The sequence below is a fragment of the Aspergillus lentulus genome, assembly GCF_001445615.1.
Source record: "Aspergillus lentulus DNA, contig: Alt17, strain: IFM 54703, whole genome shotgun sequence".
NCBI classification, from domain to species: domain Eukaryota; kingdom Fungi; phylum Ascomycota; class Eurotiomycetes; order Eurotiales; family Aspergillaceae; genus Aspergillus; species Aspergillus lentulus.
In genome coordinates, this window is record NW_028322112.1 from 964,447 (window position 1) to 987,158 (window position 22,712).

At 48.9% G+C, this 22,712-nt stretch overlaps 5 protein-coding genes across 5 annotated transcripts; 3 read left to right on the forward strand and 2 right to left on the reverse strand.

The window, feature by feature from the left end:
• Positions 1–5,940: 5,940 nt before the first annotated feature.
• Positions 5,941–8,106, forward strand: farB1 (putative C6 transcription factor (Ctf1B); the record flags this gene model as incomplete). The annotated part of the gene is made up of 1 exon (XM_033561947.2): positions 5,941–8,106. The coding sequence occupies one exon, from the start codon at positions 5,941–5,943 to the stop codon at positions 8,104–8,106; it is 2,166 nt and encodes a 721-aa protein (XP_033417838.2).
• A 1,588-nt stretch (positions 8,107–9,694) lies between these two features.
• Positions 9,695–11,957, forward strand: ALT_9356 (S10 family peptidase; the record flags this gene model as incomplete). Its single annotated transcript, XM_033561946.2, has 10 exons — positions 9,695–10,043; positions 10,104–10,208; positions 10,271–10,387; positions 10,457–10,580; positions 10,649–10,664; positions 10,719–10,835; positions 10,895–10,945; positions 11,008–11,161; positions 11,232–11,290; positions 11,388–11,957. 10 exons carry the CDS (start codon positions 9,695–9,697, stop codon positions 11,955–11,957), a joined length of 1,662 nt encoding a protein of 553 aa, XP_033417837.2.
• Positions 11,958–12,520: 563 nt separating this feature from the next.
• Positions 12,521–14,254, reverse strand: ALT_9357 (unc-93 family MFS transporter; the record flags this gene model as incomplete). Its single annotated transcript, XM_033561945.2, has 4 exons — positions 12,521–12,758; positions 12,824–12,919; positions 12,996–13,603; positions 13,664–14,254. The coding sequence occupies 4 exons, from the start codon at positions 14,252–14,254 to the stop codon at positions 12,521–12,523; spliced, it is 1,533 nt and encodes a 510-aa protein (XP_033417836.1).
• Positions 14,255–17,315: 3,061 nt separating this feature from the next.
• Positions 17,316–18,664, forward strand: ALT_9358 (N-acetylglucosamine-6-phosphate deacetylase; the record flags this gene model as incomplete). Its single annotated transcript, XM_033561944.2, has 2 exons — positions 17,316–17,687; positions 17,744–18,664. The coding sequence occupies 2 exons, from the start codon at positions 17,316–17,318 to the stop codon at positions 18,662–18,664; spliced, it is 1,293 nt and encodes a 430-aa protein (XP_033417835.1).
• Positions 18,665–19,431: 767 nt separating this feature from the next.
• On the reverse strand, positions 19,432–21,154 carry ALT_9359 (GMC family oxidoreductase; the record flags this gene model as incomplete). Its single annotated transcript, XM_033561943.1, has 2 exons — positions 19,432–20,813; positions 20,908–21,154. The coding sequence occupies 2 exons, from the start codon at positions 21,152–21,154 to the stop codon at positions 19,432–19,434; spliced, it is 1,629 nt and encodes a 542-aa protein (XP_033417834.1).
• Between the last annotated feature and the right edge of the window lie 1,558 nt (positions 21,155–22,712).

Below are 22,712 nucleotides of genomic sequence, written 5' to 3' on the forward strand. Positions count from 1 at the left end.
GGACGTTGTATGGGTCTGAGTTTGACTTGCGTTATGAATGAATGAATATCATGATTCCTTTTAACGTTTCCAAGTCTGTCCGAGTTCTGGGCTTTGCTGGAATTCACTGACTACTCCGAGGCAGAGTAGGAGCTAAAATAGATTATATTCGTGGCAGGCATAGCGGAGTTGTGCAATTGTATCATTGATTGCTTTGGAATAACTAGGACTAGCCATATCGCATCCGTGCTGCTGGCGCATATCATCAATGGAGAAGTAATTAGGGTTGGTTTGGTGGCATTGTCGCGTCATATGATGATATAGCATGTAATTAGACACATATATTCCAAACTGGACATTGTTATATTCTCCTTTGGTCTGAATTGCGGCTATGCTGTTTTCCTACCATGCATTCAAGCTTCTCTAAGAGATCAGCTGTCTGTTACTGTAGAACGTTCCTCCAAGCAGATACGTTAGCTCGCCTTACTTCCCCATAGCACCGAGCTTCAAGTGATTCCCGTGTGGAATACCATATTGATAGTGCTTGGATTTTAGACATTGTCATCAGTTCAAAAAAATGCCATCCTTGATGTCACTGCTCTGTATGTCGATCCAGCACTAGTCCACCTAAATCGACCTGACAGCTGGGCATCGGGTTACCGCCGACGTCAACACAGGAAAACGTGGGGTAGGCCGAAGCCAAGTTTCCTATTGAGTACTCCGTAATTATTGTTGATCACTCGTGGATTTATACGACTTCGGATGGCCGCGTCTGGGTTCGGGAAGATGTCCGATGGTGCTTTGGCGGGGTTATTGTTATCAGATAGAGGAGGCGCACTACGTGGACGAGATAGTAGACGTAGGCCAGAGGCCAGAGCTCGGATAGCTTGCTACGGGATCATTACCTTTCCTTGTGGGGAAGTGAGAATTGTGTGAGATAGTCTCTACCGTCCGGGGGAAAGACAATACGAGCACCTATAATCATCCTCCGACATCTCGACCGAGAGACTGCGAATCGAATATCTGTGCGTCAGACATGCAATTGACTCAACTGAGGGGGTCAATGCACAGAGGTAGTAAGACACTCTCTGACAGGTTGTATCCTGGGTTATATACAGCTACACAGAGCGAGTGATCAGGGATTCTCCGAGGAATGAAAGAAGAACGCCGTCAACCTTAGACCTTCAGCGGACGGGACGCTGTGGCTGTGTAAGTGTATCCTGTTGCTGCGGGATTCGATGTTAGTACACCAAGTTGACCATGCAGACCGACTCTGGCAGTGGTCAGTGGTCACCCCGGATCTCCATTCCCCAGTCACGAAGGTTCTGAACTCTGATGGAGACCGAAAAGAGTCTGCGGGATGCTTCTGAAAGTTGACCCGCCGGACCGCCTTTTGCCGCCTTTGCCGTGTGACGGTTGGGGGCGGAGGAGCGAGTTTCGGCACTGGGAAACGGTCCAGGTAATAGTACTACGTAGTACCTAAATGATGAGTTGGAATTGGAATCCTATTCACCCCCTTGCGGAATATATACTGATCATTTTCATTGGACATAACTTTGCTCAAGATCCAAAAAGATCCATGGACTAGGTGGTTATGCGGCACGCGAGCATTGTACATACCTGGAAGTATCCTCCGGGACAGTCTGAAACTGAGTGCTCCAATCTACAGGCTTGAGAGCATACGCGTCTAGTAGAGAAGGATTTACCATACGATCCCCTTTCCATACCGTCACTGATCGTGATCGAAATGACCTTTTTCTTGCCTTGACTTTGAGCTATGGGAGTTTTATTGTTTGAACCTACTTCGTATGTTGGTGATTGAGACTTAGGATCATGTCTGATTGGCTCACCGTCCCAACGCTAGTCCCACTCAAGTATCCGCCAGCTCAGTTTTGATTGGTTTCGATCTCATGCCCTCGTGGAGTGACGGCCACCTACGGAGTAAGGGACCTACCCAGGTAGGTAAGGTAGAGATCGTCCAAGGGTGGGCCCCATCGGGCCATGCCACAAATGTCGGTGTTTTCCGTTTGCCTCAGGCTTCTCCCCGAGTCTACAGAGTACTTTGGCTCGTGATTGTTGTAGCATACCGATTTTACTGCCTGGCGTTGAATTTCCTTGTTTTCTAAATTCTTAACTTATTAATCATATCACCGTTCACTGACTCTTGACTCCTGATACAAATGTGACTGCTCTCTACTCCGTAGTGTTTCGAAGGTTTCCCCCAGGTTTTTTCCTTTTCTTCTTTTTATTTTGAGTTCCTCAGTTTAATACTAGTACCCCCGTGGAGCTTGGCTTGGTTTGATGGTAGATCGCAGTGGAGAGAAAAATATTGATCAAGAAGAACTGTTGTACTACATGCGAGGATATTCCCAATGTCTGTTAATTTACCATCGAGGCATTTACAGCCTTCTCTCTAGATGCGCATGTCAATCAATATATTGTTGCTCTTCAGAGTTGAACGACAGGGATCGTCAGGAATAATGACACTGTACACAAGCTAACCCAACCCACACTGAATCAAAACTCCGAATTTCGGCAGTTATTGCTAATGCTAAATGGTCGACAATTGCACAGATGATCTGTACCATTGAAGAGAATAACGAGTCAGGTCTTTGATGTTTGAACTGAGCAGGACGATCTTCATCTGAGGATTATCACCCCACAGAACTCCCGATTCATTTTGCCGTTCCAGATAGTGCATTGTCGCGTCCTTCAACAAGTCTCAAATCTCCGTTTATCGGATCCCGAGTTTGTGTCTCGGGCCTAGAGTCTCGACCGTGGCTGGCCCTATGCACACCCCTGGTGCATTGCGCTTCCTATTCACCATCCAATGTCTGGAGCTTCCAGAATGTATGCCACAAACATTTCTCGTTGAGTTCCTGTAGTCGCAAAAACGAATAATGTCCCATGACATTGTTTTATTAACGCCTTATTTAGTATTCTATTGCATATTGAGCACATGGATAAATCATCAATAGTTCAATGATAGGGCAGAGATTGTTTCTTGATACTATGGGTAGAGGGAATCCTGATAGCACTTGGAACATCGGGAAAATGCCAGTCTCATCCACCAAGTATCCCCCTTTTCGCATGTTCGAGGCAATTGAAGTAGATTGATACCAGCTAGCTGAGCTGGGATGAAGATTTGCTCGTGATGCACTTGGCGGGGACCCGGGGGCAGGGGCCCTAGTGCTCTGGAGACAATCTCTAGTCCTCGTGGGGCTGATCATTTTGTATTAACCAGATTGCTCGTTATTAGGTAGTTCAGAATCATCCATCGGGTTCATGATCGGCTTGGATCCCAATTTGGGCAAATTGGGTGGATGATGCCCCATGGGCCGGGAGTCTGGAGACGGTGAGACGGAGACAGCTTCCAGCCTTCAAGTCTTTAGATAGGCCCTGACTAGTCGAACGGCTTCTGAAGAGTACACTGAGCTACAGAGAACGAAGTATCTCGAGCGATCTATTGAAGCGCGCCTTGAATTGAGCTGACATGCAATGTTCACGAAGCTTCGATGCTACCATGTTATAAGATTTTACTCGGAATCCCTCATGGGCTTTAGGTAGTTCCACCTCCTCGTAATGCGATTATGGTCATGAAATTCAAGCTCCTTGCAATAGCTATTTATGAAGCCAGTTGTGTGCGGATTCTAGGTATAATGTGACTACTAGGATCGTCTCGATCGTCGTCCTAAGGCAGAAACGTATACCTACCTCGGTACGGAGTACGGATCTCCTGTGTGCTATGTACGACCATTGGACATACCAATGAGTATTGATAATGAATATGCCTCATACTAAATAACATTTATACATCCTTATGGCTGTTAACGTATCCTAGACTTTAGAGTGATCAGTCGAAGTTTTCAACGCTGGTTCAAACAATGTCCAGACTTTCTCGAAGCGGCATCCTCTCCAAAGCAGTAAAACGGTCCGCAATAGATGGAGGAAAAGGCTGCCCATTGGTCAAAGAATAATAGATTACCCAGGTAATAAAAGTAAAAGAAAAGGAGAGAAAGTGAAAAACGGAAAAAATTCCGAGAGAGTGACGCAGCTGCCCACCCCACTACGGTGGGATCCACTTCGACAGCCAGTCCTTACCCGAACTGGCCTCTGAATGACCAATGACAACTGCATTGATTCGCTCAGATATCTCTCTGACTCTAGAAATCCCCGTGACTGCCTGTGGCGGCCAGCCAAGTAACGTGACCGGGCCGAGGACACGACTCCGACGTGGGATACAGCAATGCTGGTTGGATGCCGCGGTGTGGCTCAGGGAAAGCATGCAAGTGGAGTAGGAAGAAACCGGGTATGGAAACGGCTTCTTTCTTCTCCATTTTCCCCCTGGTCGCTTCCCCATGACCTTGGGGTTTTGGACAGTCTTCATTCTCAACTTCGATCTCTGACTCCAGGTTATTAGTGAAAGGTATACTGTACGACGGTAATCCCGGATGGATGTCATCTGAAGTCCTCGATTGTCGGTATACTTCACATCTGCCATTTCGTAGGCAATGCAGCAATGACTTGCTGGATATCCGATCCCATGCCACAGTATCTGTGCTGTGCCCCGGTCCGCTTGACCCCCCGAACTTGACCCATGCTAATCCCGTTTGGTACTGAGAAAATACTCTCAACTCCAGTTTCAAAGTCTACTCCGTACCTTGGGCTCTTAGCGCAACTGAATTATGGTTCAGCTTATCCAATTGTTAATCCGTAAAACTAGATTCCAATGGTGCTCGTACGTAGTTAGTCCGAATTAGATAATAATTAAAATTCTTCCAGATTGACATCCTGCGGTTCTTGTCTGGGGGAGGCAACTCTGACGGCGAGTGGATCTGGGGGTTCATCATCCCAACACTCATGGGGCCTCCTGACTCTACACATTATTAAGATTTTATTATTTGGGGTATTTTAACAGTAGGGAGTAAATCGATGTGAGCTATTGGATACCCACAGATCGATCACTTGTTGTCACCTCGCTATTTAAACAATCTCTTCCCCCGGGCCCCAGCGATCCGTGACTTTTCGTCCTTTGGACGAAATGATGGATTATGATAATGTTCCTCTTTTGAGAGTATAATACTCAAATAAATAATCTAAAAAGAAAGGCACTCTCCACTCTCCACTCTTCTTCATTAAACATCTACTTTGTTCTTCCTCTTTCTCGTCCCTCTGGTTTGACGACAACATCCATCCATACCTCCACCCTTTCGACCATATATCTTCCCTCTACAGCAAATCAGAGAGAAAGACTCTTATGGTTCATACCGCCACTACTAGTCGATATCCTATCATATTGGGTCGCAAACTTCATCGGTTCGCCTGTTTTTCGCAATGACTAATCTCGCTGTATCCTCCTCGACGCCTGCATCCGCAAATACCATGGAGACTGAATCCCAGAGTAAACGTAAAGCCTCGACGGCTGGCCTCTCTGCTAATTCTCGCCCGGTTAAGCGGCGGGCTTCGAAAGCATGCTGTTGCTGCCGGGCAAGGAAAGTCCGCTGTGATGTGGTGGAGAACGGTTCGCCATGTACGAATTGCCGGTTGGATCAGGTAGAATGCGTTGTCACAGAGAGCAAGAGGAGAAAGTTCGTTTTACATATGTCGACGCGCTGCAGTATTCGTGGCTAACATCGAGTGTCGTCACTCTTCAGGAAATCACGTGTCGAGGTTGAAAATGGCATCCGTCAGCCTTCTCAGTCGCCTGTAGATGGCCTCGATGATGCAGCAAGCTTTCTCAGAAGACTCAGTGAGTCTCACGGGTTAAATGCGGACATTGCTCCTGAATCACCATCTCAGCAGTCCATCGACTTGGACCAAGGGCATCATATGCCGCACCTTCTGTGTTCGTATTTTCGCCATCGTTGTTGCAGCCAGTAATTCCTGTACTGATACTTCGCATTGCCCACAGACCAGAGTCAGGCCAACAGAATTGGGGGAGGGAACCAGTTTCGCAGGCGAATGGCCCCTAATCCTGCGGTTCCGGCCACTCTTCCTCTTCACCATGTCACGTCACAGATCCAGCAGCTGTTGGATCCTTCATTCTCCAACGCGCGATCCGGTGGTGTACTTCTGCCGGACTACATCAGAGGCTTACCATCCCGATTGCAGAGAGAAGATATCGAATACCTGTCCATGAAGGGAGCACTAACAGTACCCGACGTTGGATTGAGGAACGAACTGCTCAAGGCTTACATCCACTATGTGCACACTTACATGCCTCTATTGGATTTAGAGGAGTTCTTGCAGACTATTGTGCAGAACGATGGTATTCATCGGATGAGCCTTCTGCTGTTCCAAGCTGTAATGTTTGCTGGCACCGCTTTTATCGACCTCAAGCACCTTCAGGCTGCCGGTTATCCCTCGAGAAAGGCGGCCCGCAAGGTCTTCTTTCAACGAGCCCGACTTCTGTATGACTTCGATTATGAAGTCGATCGAATTTCTCTCGTTCAATCCCTGCTGCTGATGACTTACTGGTATGAGACTCCTGACGACCAGAAAGACACCTGGCACTGGATGGGCGTCAGCTTGTCACTGGCGCATACCATTGGCCTGCATCGGGACCCCGGCAATTCTCGGATGGACGCACGGCGCCAGCGAATGTGGAAACGTATCTGGTGGAGCACCTATACTCGCGATCGCTTGATTGCCCTAGGCATGAGGCGCCCTATGCGTGTCAAAGACGACGATTGTGATGTTCCAATGTTGACGCTCGACGACTTCGAATTCCATTCATTTTCGCCGGAAATCGTGAGTATGGTGGGGAACTCGGAAATCCTGCAAAATGTTGAACACCAGAAAAAGCTGGCCCTTATGTTCATCGAGAAGGCGAAACTTTGCCTGTGCGTCAGCCATGTCCTGTCGGCTCAATATTCCGTCCTCAGTCACAAGTTTGGCGGGACGATGGAAACGACCATGATGTTGGTTCCCAAGAAATCGGCAGCAGAAACGTTCGAGGTTCGGCGTTGCGACCAGGAGTTGGAAGATTGGCTAGCCAATCTTCCTGCTGAAATTCAGTACACTCCGGCGGCACCCGCAAAGTTAACAGAAGCCCAGGAAGTCTTGCACTCTCATCGCGCTCTCCTTAAAATGGTCTATCTGACTACATCAAGCGCGTTGCACCGACCCCAGGTCCTTCCTGCGAACCCCTTTCCGTCAATGGATGCAGAGCTGCAGGAGATCTCGAGGAACAAGGTCCGATTCGCCGCAATTGAAATCACGAGTATTGCGCAGGACTTGCACAGCTTGGATTTGACGAGATATTTCCCTACCACCGGCGTCACTGTACTTCTGCCCGCCGTCATCATCCACCTGCTCGATATCAAATCGAGCGACCCCAGCGTGCGGATGACCAGCCTCCAGCGATTCTACCAGTGCATGCGCATTCTACAACGTTTGCGAGAGATTTATGCGTCAGCTGACTTCGCGACATCCTTCTTGGAAGCTGCAATCCGAAAGGCTGGTATTCAGCTCACAGTGGCTCCCCAGGACGTGCAAGCTCGTTCCAGCAGCTCTTTCGATGCTGGCGCACGGGTCGATACACTAACCCCCCCTCCGGATTCTCTTGCCCAGAAGATCCCCGATCTGACTTACCCGAAGCCGGCGGTGGTTGGAACTGCTCGCCAATCGGTCGAAGAAGGCGAAACATTGTTCGCCTCTACTCCTCCCCCCTCGGATGGCAGTGAAAACGGCAGTACCGCCAACCTCAACCGGAACTATCACCGAGATGCCTTCAGCATTCCCAATTTGGACTCGGAACTGAGCATTAGCGAGCTGATGGACTTGGCTAATGACGCCGAGGTGACGCAGAACGATTTTGACGCTCTGATCAATTTTGATGATGCCGGTGCCGACTTCTTCACGGCCGACGATCATATGAGTCTTAACGGATCCGGTCCCAACAGCAAGGGCTTCGGGTTCACCATGGATCCGATTAATGGCATGTCTGACTTAATGGGCTTTGACACCGGAAACAAAGCTGACATTGCCAGCCTGGGTGACAGTCAGCTTCACTGCGACCGCATAGTCACGACAACGGGGCACAGCAACACCGAGACAGCGGCCTCCGAGTCTAACGGTCTCACAGCTAATGTCGATGCCGACCTTGGTATCTGCCTAAGTGGTTGATGAACGCTCTACAATTGAGAGAACCATGACCTTTTCTTCTGTTCCTTTCATTTTTTTGTATGCCTCGAGAGATGATTTTCCTTCATGGAGTTTATGTATAATGGGTCTTTGGGACATGGAACAGTTTTGGATGACTATATTCACAGTCTTGCGTTGTGTTGCGCATTGCGACTGTTTGACTACATAGAGGGTATTAAAAGCAGGGCGAGGAAAAAAGCAATGAACTTGTATTATGACGCACTCTGTTCGTCTCTGACCCTTTCCGTCTTTCGACGATAAACTTGCCGGTCGAATAGCATGATTTACTTAGTGTCGGACAGCATCAAACAGCAGACTCTGTCTCGGGTTCCTGCCTTCCTGATGCTTTAGAGGCAGTCAAATTGAGGATTACACTACCTGACAGCTCTCTTGATGTCTGCTTTGCTTCCGAACTAGATCATCATCTAGACCATGGCCAAGCAGCGGTGAGGCGAACACAAGACAGGCCAAGACTCTACGCCGTAGTGCTTTGTTGTGATTGTCATTGCTTGGGTTTGTCGGCCCTGCTTACCTCCATCGGGTTTCACTCCGTGTCAATATCTGGGCGTAAAAAGGAGCTGTCTGGGTCAAGGCGGAGCGAACCACAGAATCTGGTATGTACATATAGCATTGCGGACCAGATATTTGACCGCTTCAATTGAGTTACCGAAAAATGAATCTGTCTTTCACGGTGGGAAATAGAATGAGGCAGCATAGCATATTTGCTCGCCTTGAGACTAAACATGATCAATCGATCAATCAAGAAAGATTATCAACGCTGATCCGTCGGGTCCCCGTTTTTCCTTCTACGCCATTCCTCTTTTGGCAGGTCGTATGGGGAGTTGTTGATCCTCCACTTGCTGGAGCCTAACGCATCTGTCTTGTTGCTACACCACCTACACCAGTCTCTGGAGTCTGCTATCGTCTCTCGTGGAATCTTATCGAGAATCCAGAATGTTACTTCGTCCACTTGAGCCGCCGCTCCTCGGCTACTTTCTCTCAAGCTCCCATTTCTGAAGCTGGAACTGTGCTTCAAGGTCTTCATAGCCATGAGAGTTTTCTCATCACGCTCGTGGACGGCTGTCGATCTTCATTAATAATATGTCCGAAGGATGATACTTGTTGACTGATCCACACTACCATTGGTGGAGACACTAAAATCGCGCCATAAGTGATGCTCAGCTTGTGTTCTTGGAAGTGCTTCGTTCCTATCAAGACCTATCAGCACCTAGAATACGAGACATTGCCGATAAGACGCTTGCTCTGTCTATTTGCTTCGTCGCTGGTTGGATCTTCCAGAAGTTCCAGCCTTCCAAGTATCGTCGATGCAACCTCATTATCGAACTAATTTACAGGATCCAAGACTTCCCCGCAATGCAGATAGTTTCCCCTCACGCTCTGAGCTGTAAGCTAATTCGCAAGCTCAAGCTCTCTCGTATTAAAGCCAGCGGGTACCCTGGTCTTACCATGGTCTCCATGAGCTGTGCTGCGAGTGCAAGGCCTAGGGATTGAGGTTGGCGCAGTGCTTGCAAATTTTTCTCTCGCAGCTTCTACCCTCAAAGCCCTGAGAATGCGTGGTTACGGCTTGATTTCCTTGTTGCCAGTGGTTGCGGCCATTTGGACACCAGCGACACATCAGCCGGTGATTGTTGATAAACGACAGTTGCCCAAAGACCCTACCGGAGTGAAGACTATCCATACTGCCAACAATGTTACGATTCGCTACAAGGAACCTGGAAAGGAGGGCGTTTGCGAGACCACGCCTGGTGTCAAGTCATACTCTGGCTACGTTGACATTTCGCCAGAGTCTCATACCTTCTTCTGGTTCTTCGAAGCACGCCACGACCCCAAAAATGCCCCTATTACTCTCTGGCTGAACGGTGGTCCTGGAAGTGATTCTTTGATTGGCTTGTTTGAAGGTTTGTGGACCGGTTTCCTGGCCTAGATCATGGCTTGATATCTGATTACCGATCAATTAGAACTGGGTCCTTGCAGGATCAATTCCACATTTGACTCCATTATCAATCCTTACTCGTGGAATGAAGTTTCGAATATGCTGTTCCTGTCTCAGCCTCTGGGCGTTGGTATGCATGACCACAAGCGCTCTTGAATATCCAGGCTCAGGACTCACGATACTGCAATACAGGATTTTCCTACAGCGAGGCAGAACCCGACTCGCTGAACCCTTTCACTGGTGTGTTTGAAAATGCATCTGTCGCCGGCACTCAAGGCCGATACCCGGTCATTGACGCTACCCTAATTGGTAATTTCTCACCCCGGATCCCGTTTCACATACTACTCAGCCAGGCCTCTTAACAATATGTTCTCACAGACACTACTGATCTCGCCGCTCACGCCGCTTGGGAGATTCTTCAAGGCTTCATGGGTGGTCTACCGCAGTTGGACCACAGAATCAAGTCGAAGGATTTCAGTCTGTGGACCGAAAGTTATGGAGGGTAGGTCATGTCCTCCACCAGTCACTATGTAAGAGACAGTTTCTGACTTAGGTTCGCCCGTCTCAAAGCCACTATGGCCCGGCTGTGAGTTTCCTATTCCTCGTTCCTCGTCTTGAGCACATGGCCTAATGCTTGCAGTTCTTCAATTACTTCCATGAGCAAAATGAGAAAATCGCCAATGGTACCGTGGACGGAATTCACCTTAACTTTAACTCCCTCGGTATCATTAACGGCATCATCGACGAGGGCATTCAGGTATGCTCGCATTCTCGATGGCGGGTGCTGGCGTTGGGAGTTGCTAATTTCTTTTTCAGGCAACCTACTACCCGGAGTTTGCAGTGAACAATACCTATGGTATCAAACTCGTGAGTTGACCCTACGAGGCAGTGTCACGGAACAAGCCTACTTACATCGTTCAATTCCATAGGTCAATGATACCGTGTACAACTACATGAAATTCGCAAACAAGATGCCAAATGGCTGTCAGGACCAAATTGGATATTGCAAGCAGACAAACCGTACTTCTTTGGCGGATTACGCTATCTGCACCGAGGCCACGAACATGTGCCGAGACAATGTCGGTACGTTCAGAAATCGTCCTGGGGTTCATCTTAATTGAGAAGGTAAACTTCTTACTGACCATATAACTAGAGGGACCATACTATGCATTTGGTAACCGTGGCGTATATGACATCCGGCACCCGTCCAAGGTAAGTGGGAGCAGAGCGCTCTATGAATGGAAACCACCTTGTAATCAATCATCCGAGGAGCACGATAGCCCTGACTGAAGCGTGATTCACCGCGCAGGACCCTACCCCGGAATCGTACTACGTCGACTACCTCAAGAAAGACTCGGTGATGAACGCCATCGGGGTGAACGTCAATTACACTCAGTCGAACAACGATGTATACTACGCCTTCCAGCAGACCGGCGACTTCGTCTGGCCCAATTTCCTCGAAGATCTGGAGGAGATCCTCAAGCTGCCCGTCCGCGTGTCCCTCATCTACGGTGACGCCGACTACATCTGCAACTGGTTCGGTGGCGAGGCCGTTTCCCTCGCGGTGAACTACACACATACTGAGCAGTTCCGTGCCGCCGGTTACACTCCAATGGTGGTCGACGGCGTCGAGTATGGCGAGACCCGCGAGTATGGTAACTTTTCCTTCACTCGCGTGTACCAGGCCGGCCACGAGGTCCCCTATTATCAACCTGTCGCGTCGCTGCAGCTCTTCAACCGCACTCTTTTCGGTTGGGACATTGCCAAGGGCACTACCCAGATTGGTCCCGATTACAGCACCAACGGCACGGCCAAGGCGACGCACACGGAATCCTCCGTCCCCTTGCCTACCGCCACACCTAGCACCAGTGCCCACTGATCTTGTGCTGTGGCATATGTCTCTGTAGATCTGTACATATTAGGATCAGGGCTGCCCCGCAGTCTGATATGGACATATGTAAAGCAATACATTCATATGGGAGTCCGCCGCAGTCACGCAACGGCTATGCTATGCGATATTATCCCAACGCGTAGAATCAACATCTCAACGTAGAACGGTATTGATTAATCAGTAGATATATATGCATGTGCAGATGCACATCCGACGAGGCATCCAACCTCGACACACCAGCGCTCAATGCCTTCACAACCGAAGACAGACAGCAAGACAAGGCGACAGGAGAATCGACTAGGGCCTCCCTCGTCGGTCAATTAAAGAGAACATTAGTGGTCGTCCATCATAGATACATGCCCAGAAGCCTCATTCAAATATCCAAAACGCTCTGAAGGAGTCGGAACATGACCAAAAAGCAGTGATGCAATAATAACCAAAAGTCCTGTCAAATACAAACATGAAGAAGGATCATGTTGTCATACTGTGCGCCAACACAACACGTCAATATGTGCGGGTGAAGCGGATTGAAGGAAGTTTTCAAGAGCGACTTAGGACGAGGACACATGTTTTGCGACTGGCTCTTCCTTCGTCGAGTCTCTGCGGTCTTCGATGGCAATACCATTCACATCTTCGGCTGTTTCATCGGAAAACTTGAGGTCCTCCTCGACATCCACGTGCTCCTTGATCTTGAAGAAGATGATGGGAGAAGCAATCAACAGGCTGCCAACAAGCAATCCCCAGCAGGAGGCGAACTCGGTCATAAAGGGGGTATTCTCTGCATCCATGCTGCAAAGATGGGGATGTCAGCGAGGATGCTCTTACAAGTCCATATACGGGGAATTGAAACTTACCGCCACATTCCTGCAGCACCAGCCGATTGAATTCCCTTGTAGAAACCTGCAAAGTTTGCTAGTTTACGACCATTGTTGGAGAGGGATCCCATAAACCTAGGAGTTGTCAGAGTTTCCGAACAAACTCGGTGGAGGTAACAAAGATCCCAAAGAAACCACTGTGGGGACTCACCAGTATGCGCACGTCTGGAAAGCAGCGTCGTAGAAGCCATAGAACATGTAGAGGAACATGGGGCCAACGTAGCCATGGGACGTAAAGTCGGCGTCTTTCTTGGCGGTGTCACGGGTATACTGCTTCTGGAAAGCATAACCACCACCCCAGACACCCATGGTGACGACAAGGAGAATGAGCCAGTTGAGTTTGGCTCGCGTGGGCCGAGAAAGAAATTTCAGATCCAGAAGCTGACCAAAGACAAAAGCGCCAACCATCTGCATGAGCCAATAGAGCAAACTGTTGAGAGACCGGGTACGAATGTTGAAGTAGGCGCCATTGACACTGTTGAAGTGGTATCCATAGAACCAGTTACTCGCCAAAAACATGGGAAAGAACAGGACGATGTAGTAGTCGGTGCGAAGAGTCTCATAGAGACCGAGGAGTTCCGATTTCCAGGTAGGGTTCTTCATCGAGATGACGCGGGAACCGTCCTTGCGCACGACGTACTTGGAGTCCGAAAGAAACCAGGCGAGGACGAATCCCAGAGCCATGAGAACCATGAAGGCGATGTAAGTCCCGTCATTGACCGTTCCGGCGCTCGAGTGCATATTCTGGCCCAAGGGAATCTGTGTGCTAGAAATCAGTGAACTGCGTCCCTGGAGACAAACTTAATGACGATCACTTACCAAACTTCCAATCACTCCACCGAGATTGAAGATGACCCAGAAGATTGCGATGAACTTTCCTTTCTCGTTCTCACGCGGATAGCTCATCATGACTGCACCCTGCGCGCACCACAATAGACCGGCACAAACACCCAGCAGGGCACCAGCGAAAATGAGGAAGCCGGAATTTTTGTTGTGATTGTAGGAGAGAAGTGATGCCACATAGAGGAAATAGCCAAAACCACCAAAGGAGAGGGTCAGCTGAAGACCGATTCGGTTCGCGATGGAACCTGCGAAGAAGCCGACAACAGCGAAGGTACTGTACAGGGCTGTGTTGGCATTGCTGATGTCCGTTTGATCGACCTGTCCACCACCTCCGAGACCACTGACGGCATTGAACATACCGGGGCATAGGAAGCAAACAAACGAGACCAAAACCAACTGGACCTCAGGCGAAGCAAACCATGGCAAGGTCAAGGGGCCAATCTTCAACGGCTTGTACATCCACGGCTTACCGGCGATGGTGCTATGACGGCCGGGCTCGGGGTCCGCGGTGATGGCGGGACCTTCCTTCTCGGGCTGGTGACCGTCTTCGGGCTTTTCGGATGCCATGTTTGTATACTGTATGTCAAGAAGAACGAAAAGACGCGATGGTGTTGATAGTCAATGGCCCCGCAGGAGACAGCGGGTAGATCAGACTTGATGAGCAGCAATGGGAATGTTTGTTGATCAGCAAACGTGCCCTAATACACCAGGATAGGTAATCAAGGACTGCAAGCAAACAAGAGAGGATGAAAGAGGTGGGAGGTGTATACGGGTACAGGTAGGTATATACGGATATGCAAAGTATGTTTATGGGAAAACAAACACAAGCCCCTAATAGGTATATAGACGTATACAAGAGAGGCAGGATAAACAGGCAAGGGGAGAAGATCGACGAAGACCCTTTGCGCCGGAAACAGAAGAAGGGGACGAGGAATGCGGGATGACGGGGGTCGGTATGTGTGTAACAGGAACAGGGACCTATATATAACACAAATAAATATGTACGACTTGAATTACTCCCAAGAGGGAAAAGCCGATGTTTGTTTGTGTCAGACGAATCCGGGGTAAAGAGAAAAGGAGAAAGAAGAATGATGATGAGAAAGAAGAATAATACGAGAGGGAGAGCGGCCGAACAAATAGTCGATTGCTATGAGGATGCGACGAGCTGAGCTGGATCCCCAACCACAAAAACATTCAAGTTCAATGAATCTGATTGATTCGAAAAAGGAGAAAATAAAATAATACTCTGAAACTGTGTCTGGAAGGGATATTTTCAAAATACGGAAAAGGATCAGAGGGAGGAGAAGCTAAAGAGAAGTGGATAAGGGAAAAAAGTTTCAAATGGCACTAAGAGGTAACACCAAATAGTCTAATGATAGTCAGATAAAGATGGATTATCAGATAGATAAGTCTTCGATAAGCGAAGTCACACTCGAGGGACAAGGAGAAAAGAGGCAGACAATGGTAGACAGAATTGTATAGTAACACTCATGTAGTGGATACAACAGAAGATAGAGAGAACGAGAGAGAACGAGGCGTACCTTATCCTTGGGAAAGAGTGCAAGGGTTGCGTCGAGACAAAGAGTGGCCAGAGCTCCCAATCAATCATGTCCACAGTCCATCATATGATACCAAGGCCTGTGTCTGGTGTCTTTTTTCTTTGGCACGAGTTGGTAGTAGTATACTCGGTAGTAGTTGATATGGCAGTGATACCTACAAGGATGAGGAGATAGCGTGCAGATTAGGGGAGAACTGAGAACCCTTGGATCTTGGATCTTGGGAGTGCAACGGACTCCACAGCAACTCCAGGATTATGGGGAATGCGGAGAGAACCACACAAATCACACGGACAACTTAGTAATGAAAACGAACAAGAAGATGGCCAAGATGAGGATGATGATGAATTATGGATAAGGGATGTCTTGGGTCGTACTCTCAGTAACTGAGATTAGTGTAGGGAACAGGAACGGCCTCCACAATCAATACCTTATGATCGATCATATGCCATGAACAGCAACAGACAATAGCCAAAGTTTCAAAAGACCAGGTCGAGGTGACAGCCACGCGACAGACGGCAATTGAAACAGTGACAGGTGAGATGGAGTCGCGTGCTTAGCGCAAAGAATGCCTCTCTTGCAGTTGTATCCGATTAGTCTCGCTTAGACTGATGCTTAACGACAATATTGGTACTACTTGATATTAATTAATACTATGTAGTATGGTGGCTTCCCTGCCATAATCTTATTTTTGATCACTGTCACCATCAAAAATAGTTTTAAAAAGTTTGCTCCTCTCAATAAAGAACATGCGAGCGAGACTGAGGCAAACCACAGTATATGGGTCTAGAGGACAAAGATAAGCTGACAACCTGACAAGACGACCGACCAAGTAAGAGCGTAGGAACCTATCTGCGTATCTCTGTTGTGTGGATAACTGCCTGTCGAATGAGCAGTGGAACTTTTGAAGCTCTGGAAATTACCTCCTAATGGTTGGATTTTTAGATATCTCCAGACTAGACCCAGAAGAACCAACAAAAACCAAGGTGACGGTAACATCGGCCGTTTGCATCTGTGCAACTGTACGGATGCGGGAGGCCAGTCGGAGTCTCTCGTTGGCTCAAGTCCAACATTCGAGGTAGTACCGGGCACCGGTCACGGGCTTGGGTGCTCCTCGGGTCAAAGTAGTATCGGTCAGCTAATCAATTCCACTACTCCCGACCGAGGATGTGGTGAAATAATAACCAAATCTATTGATGAAGATGAGATGACTTGGAATCCATAGATGCCCCATGTAATAGAATCTATGTTGAGAATGAATTGGTCAGGCAGTCAGATAATTGTCTTGTCACTTACTACTTTGCTCAAACTATCTCACTCTCAGTTTGGGAAGTAAAGAGGGTACCTACCTAAACTACAGGTACCTTCATGCCATGGTATGGTATGTATGGTGTTATATTACATAGGTGCGGTCATTGCATGTAATGTGTATGTTTTATTATTGTATTCGTACAGAATCTGTATGTAACCAAGCGAAATCAGTTTCGACAGTATCATCTTTCTGGCTTACATAACCTACTTGATATCAATCTCATGATGATCATCACCTCAGACAGAAGAGGCAAGCCTGTTATCATCCATGGATCAGCACTCCCAAATCAACTTGTTAACGTTCGAGTTTGCCCGATAAGTCCTCTTTATTAGCTAAAGGATAGCCATGCCTCAAATGACCATGTATGTCGCATGCACGTGGAGTTTGAATTGGCTTAGTAGAGGTCGTACGAGGATTTCCATCCACTACCTTTTTCGACGTCACATCCCATAACGGTTTTCTTTATCCTTCTGCCCCTCCATCGTGGAGCAACAGCGTATGTTCCTTTGATGTCACCATCATGTAGCCAGGCATTGTCATTATTGTCCCTTGCTTCGCTTGTTGCCTCCAAACTCTGTTCATATACATCCATGTAGATTTCATCTAAGATTTTTATCTCCCTCGAAATATATCCACATACTCTCTATACTTTTTTCCCGGCGATTAACTTCATCCTCACTGTTTGCGCTTCTTATGTTATAAGCTGAATACCGCCCAGTGGTACATCATAAGTGTAGGAAACGAAACAGTCGGAGCCATCATGCCAGGCAAAACGACAACTACTCCGCGCATCACCAAATTCACCAACTGTCGCATCGTCAAGGGTTCCGAGCTTGTTGAACAGGATGTCTGGATCGATTCTCTGTCGGGCAAGATTCTCAAAGATCAGGAGGCTTTCTACGGATTACATCTTTCGCCGGATGAGGTCATCGACCTCGGCGGGCGTATTCTCGCTCCGGGATTGATTGATGTCCAGCTAAACGGCGCTCAGGGATTTGACTTCTCTGTGCCTCAAGCCTCCAAGCAGGAGTATGATGAGGGTTTGCGCTTGGTGAACAAGGGCCTTGCCAGGACCGGTGTGACTTCATACTTGCCTACTGTTGTCAGCTCAACCCCAGAGGTATACTGGAAAGTATGACGGCCCCTGCACCGCCGAAAATCACCAGATCTGACTTAATGCCCTTCTAGGTATTGCCCTCTTTGGGCCCTTCAGGCAGCACTCATCGTCCTGAAGATGGCGCGGAGTCGTTAGGAGCCCATATCGAAGGACCCTTCATCAACCCAAACCGCAATGGCATTCACAAGACCGAGGTGCTTCGTGCTGCCCAGAATTTCGAAGATCTAGAGGAGTGTTATGGGAAGGAGAATCTCACCGGAAGCTCCAAGTCAGTCAAGATGATCACAGTCGCCCCCGAGGTGGGAAACATGGTATCGACCATCCCCTCATTGACCTCTGCCGGCATCGTCTGCTCCATCGGTCACTCAGATGCGACATTCGAACAAGCGCTCTCAGCGACCACAGCGGGCGCTACAATGGTCACGCATCTGTTCAATGCGATGCGGCCCTTCTACCACCGAAATCCGGGCATTTTCGGACTGCTGGGCCAGAGCGAACATTGCAGGCCCTTCTACGGCATCATCGCCGACGGTATCCACCTGCACCCGACCTCGATCAAGATCGCATACAACGCCCATCCGGACGGGCTCGTCCTCGTGACCGACGCAATGAAGCTCTGCGGCCTTCCCGACGGTGTCTATGACTGGACAAACGGCGAGCGCATCGTTAAGACGGGAGCCCGGTTGACCCTGGAGGGATCCGACAAGATCGCAGGTAGTTCGGCCACGCTGATCGAGTGCATCAACAACTTCCGGCGCTGGTCTGGCGCCTCTATAGCTGATGCCATTAACGCTGCCACGGCGACTCCGGCGCGCTTACTGGGGTTAAAAGGCGTCAAGGGTTCCCTGGACAGCGGCGCCGATGCTGACCTTGTCGTGCTGAGCGAGGAAGACGACCCTGACTCACCCACGCTAAGTGTCTGCCAGGTGTGGAAACGGGGAGTCAAGATCCATGACACTGATAAAGGAGTAACGTCTACGACTACAGTATGAAGCAGACAGACCGACATATTTGTTCGTCTTTTTTTCTTTTCTCACCTCTGGTTATTTCTCCGAACATTGTGCACTTCCTTCCAACCTCAACTAGCATACTTTGGCTCTGCTGTGGATTTTACTGCTCCTGAGCCTTTATCTTTCTGTTTTCCGGTGTTATGCCCTGTATCCGATCCAGAGATTCCGAAGATTTCTCTTGCGCTACGAGCCCTTTGCCTAAAGGGCCCTCTGTCCTTTTTAGCCATCTGCAGCAAGTACTATAGATATGAGGATAAAGATATTGCTCAGACTACAACTAGATGTAAAGACAATACATCATTAGACTTTTTGTTGGTTCCTCTAAAATGTATCAGTGCTCGTATTTCGTGGTATTTCTAGTCTATTTCTCTTTTGTCACCTTCTGGTATATACAGCATATCTTTGTGTGAATTGCTGTCTAGACAATATCCAAAAAGGAGCCAGCATCTGTATACAAAAAGCCCTCATGCAATCCAGGCCAACACCACGCTAAAAAGCATCCATCATATTTGAACTTCTTTTTTTGCGCGCTTTTTTACCCCAGTGATCCCAGTACCAGCACACAACCCAACTTTGCACCACTCATGATCCCGCATGAAGTCAGTCGCTTTATGGAATATTATTGATGGGCGAAGACAGGCATCTCAACAAAAATATGCTTTGCCAACTAGGAGCCATTTTGCATGGCTCCGCGCACCCCATGTACCAGGAATGCAAAGCAAACCCGCAACCTTGAAAAACAAGGCCTTCTACAGCTTGGGCTGTTCCCGAGTCCAGCCTGCCTCTTCGGCGATCAGCTCGGCAGCGCGTTCTCCGATAGCCAACACAGTCAACATCGGGTTGATGGTGGTCATCTCAGGGAAAACTCCAGCGTCCGCAATACGGACATTCTTCAGGCCACGGATCTTGAGCTGGTGGTCGACAACAGCCATCGGATCGCGGGAGACATCTCCCATCTTGGTGGTACCAGCAGGGTGGTACACGGTGTGAGCCACACGGCGACCGTACTCTGACAATTCCTCATCAGTCTGGACCTTAGGTCCCGGTGCCACCTCACGTTTAATCCAATCCTTGAACGGAGCCTGCTGGGCAATCTGGCGCGCCGCCTTGAGACCGGCGACGATGGTTGCGGCGTCGTAGCCTTCGGGGTCAGTGAAGTAGCGGAAATCCAAAGCCGGCTTCACGGAGGGGTCTGCCGAGGTCAGGTAGAGACGACCACGAGAGCGGGGGCGAGGAATGTTGGGTGTCATGCAAAAGGCATCAACAGGGGTTTCATAGCCCAGACGGGTCGTGTTGAGGCAGAAGGGAATCTGGTAGCAATGCATCATGATATCGGCGGCACGGCCATCGGAGCCAGCCGCATTGGGAGCTTCGCGCCGCAGGAAGATGCCCGCATCCGAATCCATGGTAGTCTGATTGGGGGGAACAGGACGGTTGAGCTCCCAAATGATAATACTCTCTGGGTGATCGAGGAGGTTTTCACCAACACCAGGCAAATCCTTGACGACCGGAATCCCGAGAGAACTCAGCTGCTCACGGGGTCCCAGACCGGAGAGGAGCATCAATCTCGGTGTATCGACAGCACCGGCACAAAGAATAGTTTCCTTCTTGGCTCGCAAGGTGTGTTTGACACCGGACTGCAGAGTCACGTCAACACCGCTGACAGTGTCTCCTTCGACATTCACGCGAGACACCCACGCGTTGGTAAGGATTGTCAAGTTGGGGCGCTTCTCCTCACCGCGCAGAATAGGGTGGATGTATGCCACACTAGCACTGCTGCGACGGCCATCATCCGGATTGTACGAGACGGAGAAGAAACCAACACCCTCCGTCAGTTCACCCTTGGAACGGATTTCCTTGTTGAAATCGTGGATGATGGGGATGTTCATGGCCGTCGAGCAAGCCTGTACCCAGTCCTTGCACAGCTGGTTTCTGTGACGGCTGTGAACGGGCTGGACAGTGTTCCGCAGGTTGTCGAGGACGCGAGTAAAGGTCTCAAAGGACCAGCCCTTGCAACCCTGCTCCTCCCATCTTCTGCAGTCATACTCGAAAGGGCGGAAGGAAATGAGAGTGTTGTGGCTGGAGCAACCACCCAAGACCTTAGCGCGAGAGTGACGGATATGGCTGTTGCCTAGAGAATGAAAAGACAGTCAGTAACTGACAGAAATGCTAAGTAGTCCGCAAGGATGCGCGGATAGAACAGAGAATGTGCGAAGGATACGTACCCATGGGCTGCTCTGTGGTGGGATAGTCATAGTCCAGCTCGCCTCCCAGGAGGTTGAGCCATTCCCGCAGATTAAGGACTCGGTCATCCATGAAGTCGCTGGGACCACCCTCAATGACTAGAATTCGCTTATTGGGCAAGTACTGAGCCAGCCGACTAGCAATGACACAGCCGGCCGTGCCACCGCCGACAATAACATAGTCGTAGCTATTGACGTCGGATGCAGGGAAATCGTTGGTGGTGGCCATGTCGAATGATAATGATGGAATCAATGATTGAAGGGCGCTTCTACTGGTGCGGAGAACAAACCCGGGATGATTTGGTAGGAAACAAGAAGATTCCAGCTCCTCTGGAGATCGACAAGAGAGGAGAGTCTAGGTAAAGAGGGCGGAAGAGGCAATGAGACTGTTCAAAAAGGAAAAAAGTAAAAAGGTGTAGGATCATAACGGAATTCTGATAGATTTTAAATTGAAGGACGGAATTAAGTTAGAGAGACATGGGCCTCAGGTGTCCAGGCGGCCATCCATTCGTTCGCCGCCAATCATTTTCCTCTTTTTCCCCTTCCTTAACTATTCCCCACCACCAGAAAAGGTGCCGAAAGGAGGATCAGCCAATCGAAGACAAAAATCATCTTACCCCGAGAAGAACACAGGCCGTATTAGATAATGGAAACGCGGTTTAATATGGCCTGATACCGGGTTCGGATTGGACGATAATCTTCATCTTCCGCTTCGATTGTTGATCGACCGCACCTAGAGGTAATGTAACTACCTTACTACATTGATCTGCATGCTGAGTGAAGACTATGCAGGTACTTAGAAGGGTCCCCTCCGTACTGGAGTAGGCACCTCATCGTCGGCCGCGTTTGTTTTTATATTTCAAGTACGACTGTACCCGCGGGTGGTGATCCCTGGTCAAACGAAAAGGTCACTGGACGTCATCGAACGACTCCGCGGCCCACACGACTCACGAGGGCTTTGAGACTAAGACGACGCCACGATCCACGAACTCACACTAAGACAGTCGCACTAATTCATTAACGGTTTGAACATCCTTCATAGGCTCGTCACTGTGCTAGATCCTGGATTCTATTGCCCGCTTGGTATATGATAAGAGTAAGACAGCACGGTTGTGCATGAGTTTTTTTCCCCTAAAAGATTATTATTTACCTGAGAACTCTGCTAATCGTGTCCAGATGGAGTAGTAAAATGCAAGAAAGTTCACTTCATAAGACGACGCTATGGATATCGGTCTTGTCCCGTGTCTCCTATTGGAGGCCATTCCTTAATTTCCCCATCCATCCCAGCCTCTCTTTAGCTTTTGACGCTGTTTGACCATCGCGTGGCTAGTCCTACACTATCAAAACTTGGTTTCATTGTTTGGTTGAGCAGTATCTACGGAGGAAGCCCTACTGCACCAGCACCCAGGAATAGTTGTGGATTTTCTCCTCAGATATTACATTGCAGTCCAGTATCTCTCGAGTAGTAGACTAGACTGCCTATAATGTTGGCTGTTGATTCTGCTACTAGTACGGAGGAGCACTGGGACCTTTTCGGATGCTCGGAACGAAAAATCAACCACGATCTCACAGACCTTCTATTGACCAATAGGTCTGTTGTGGGGTTGGTTTAGTGGTCGTAGCCACAGCGGGGCCTCTCCTCGTCAAATGAAGAGGGGGCGGAATTATGAGGCGGTGTGATTCAAATATGAATACATCACCAGTCAATAATGAGGCTAACTATCTGCACCTATCTGCGGAGTACTATCAATAGCTCTCTAGTACTCTGAGCAACCTGCCAGTTACAC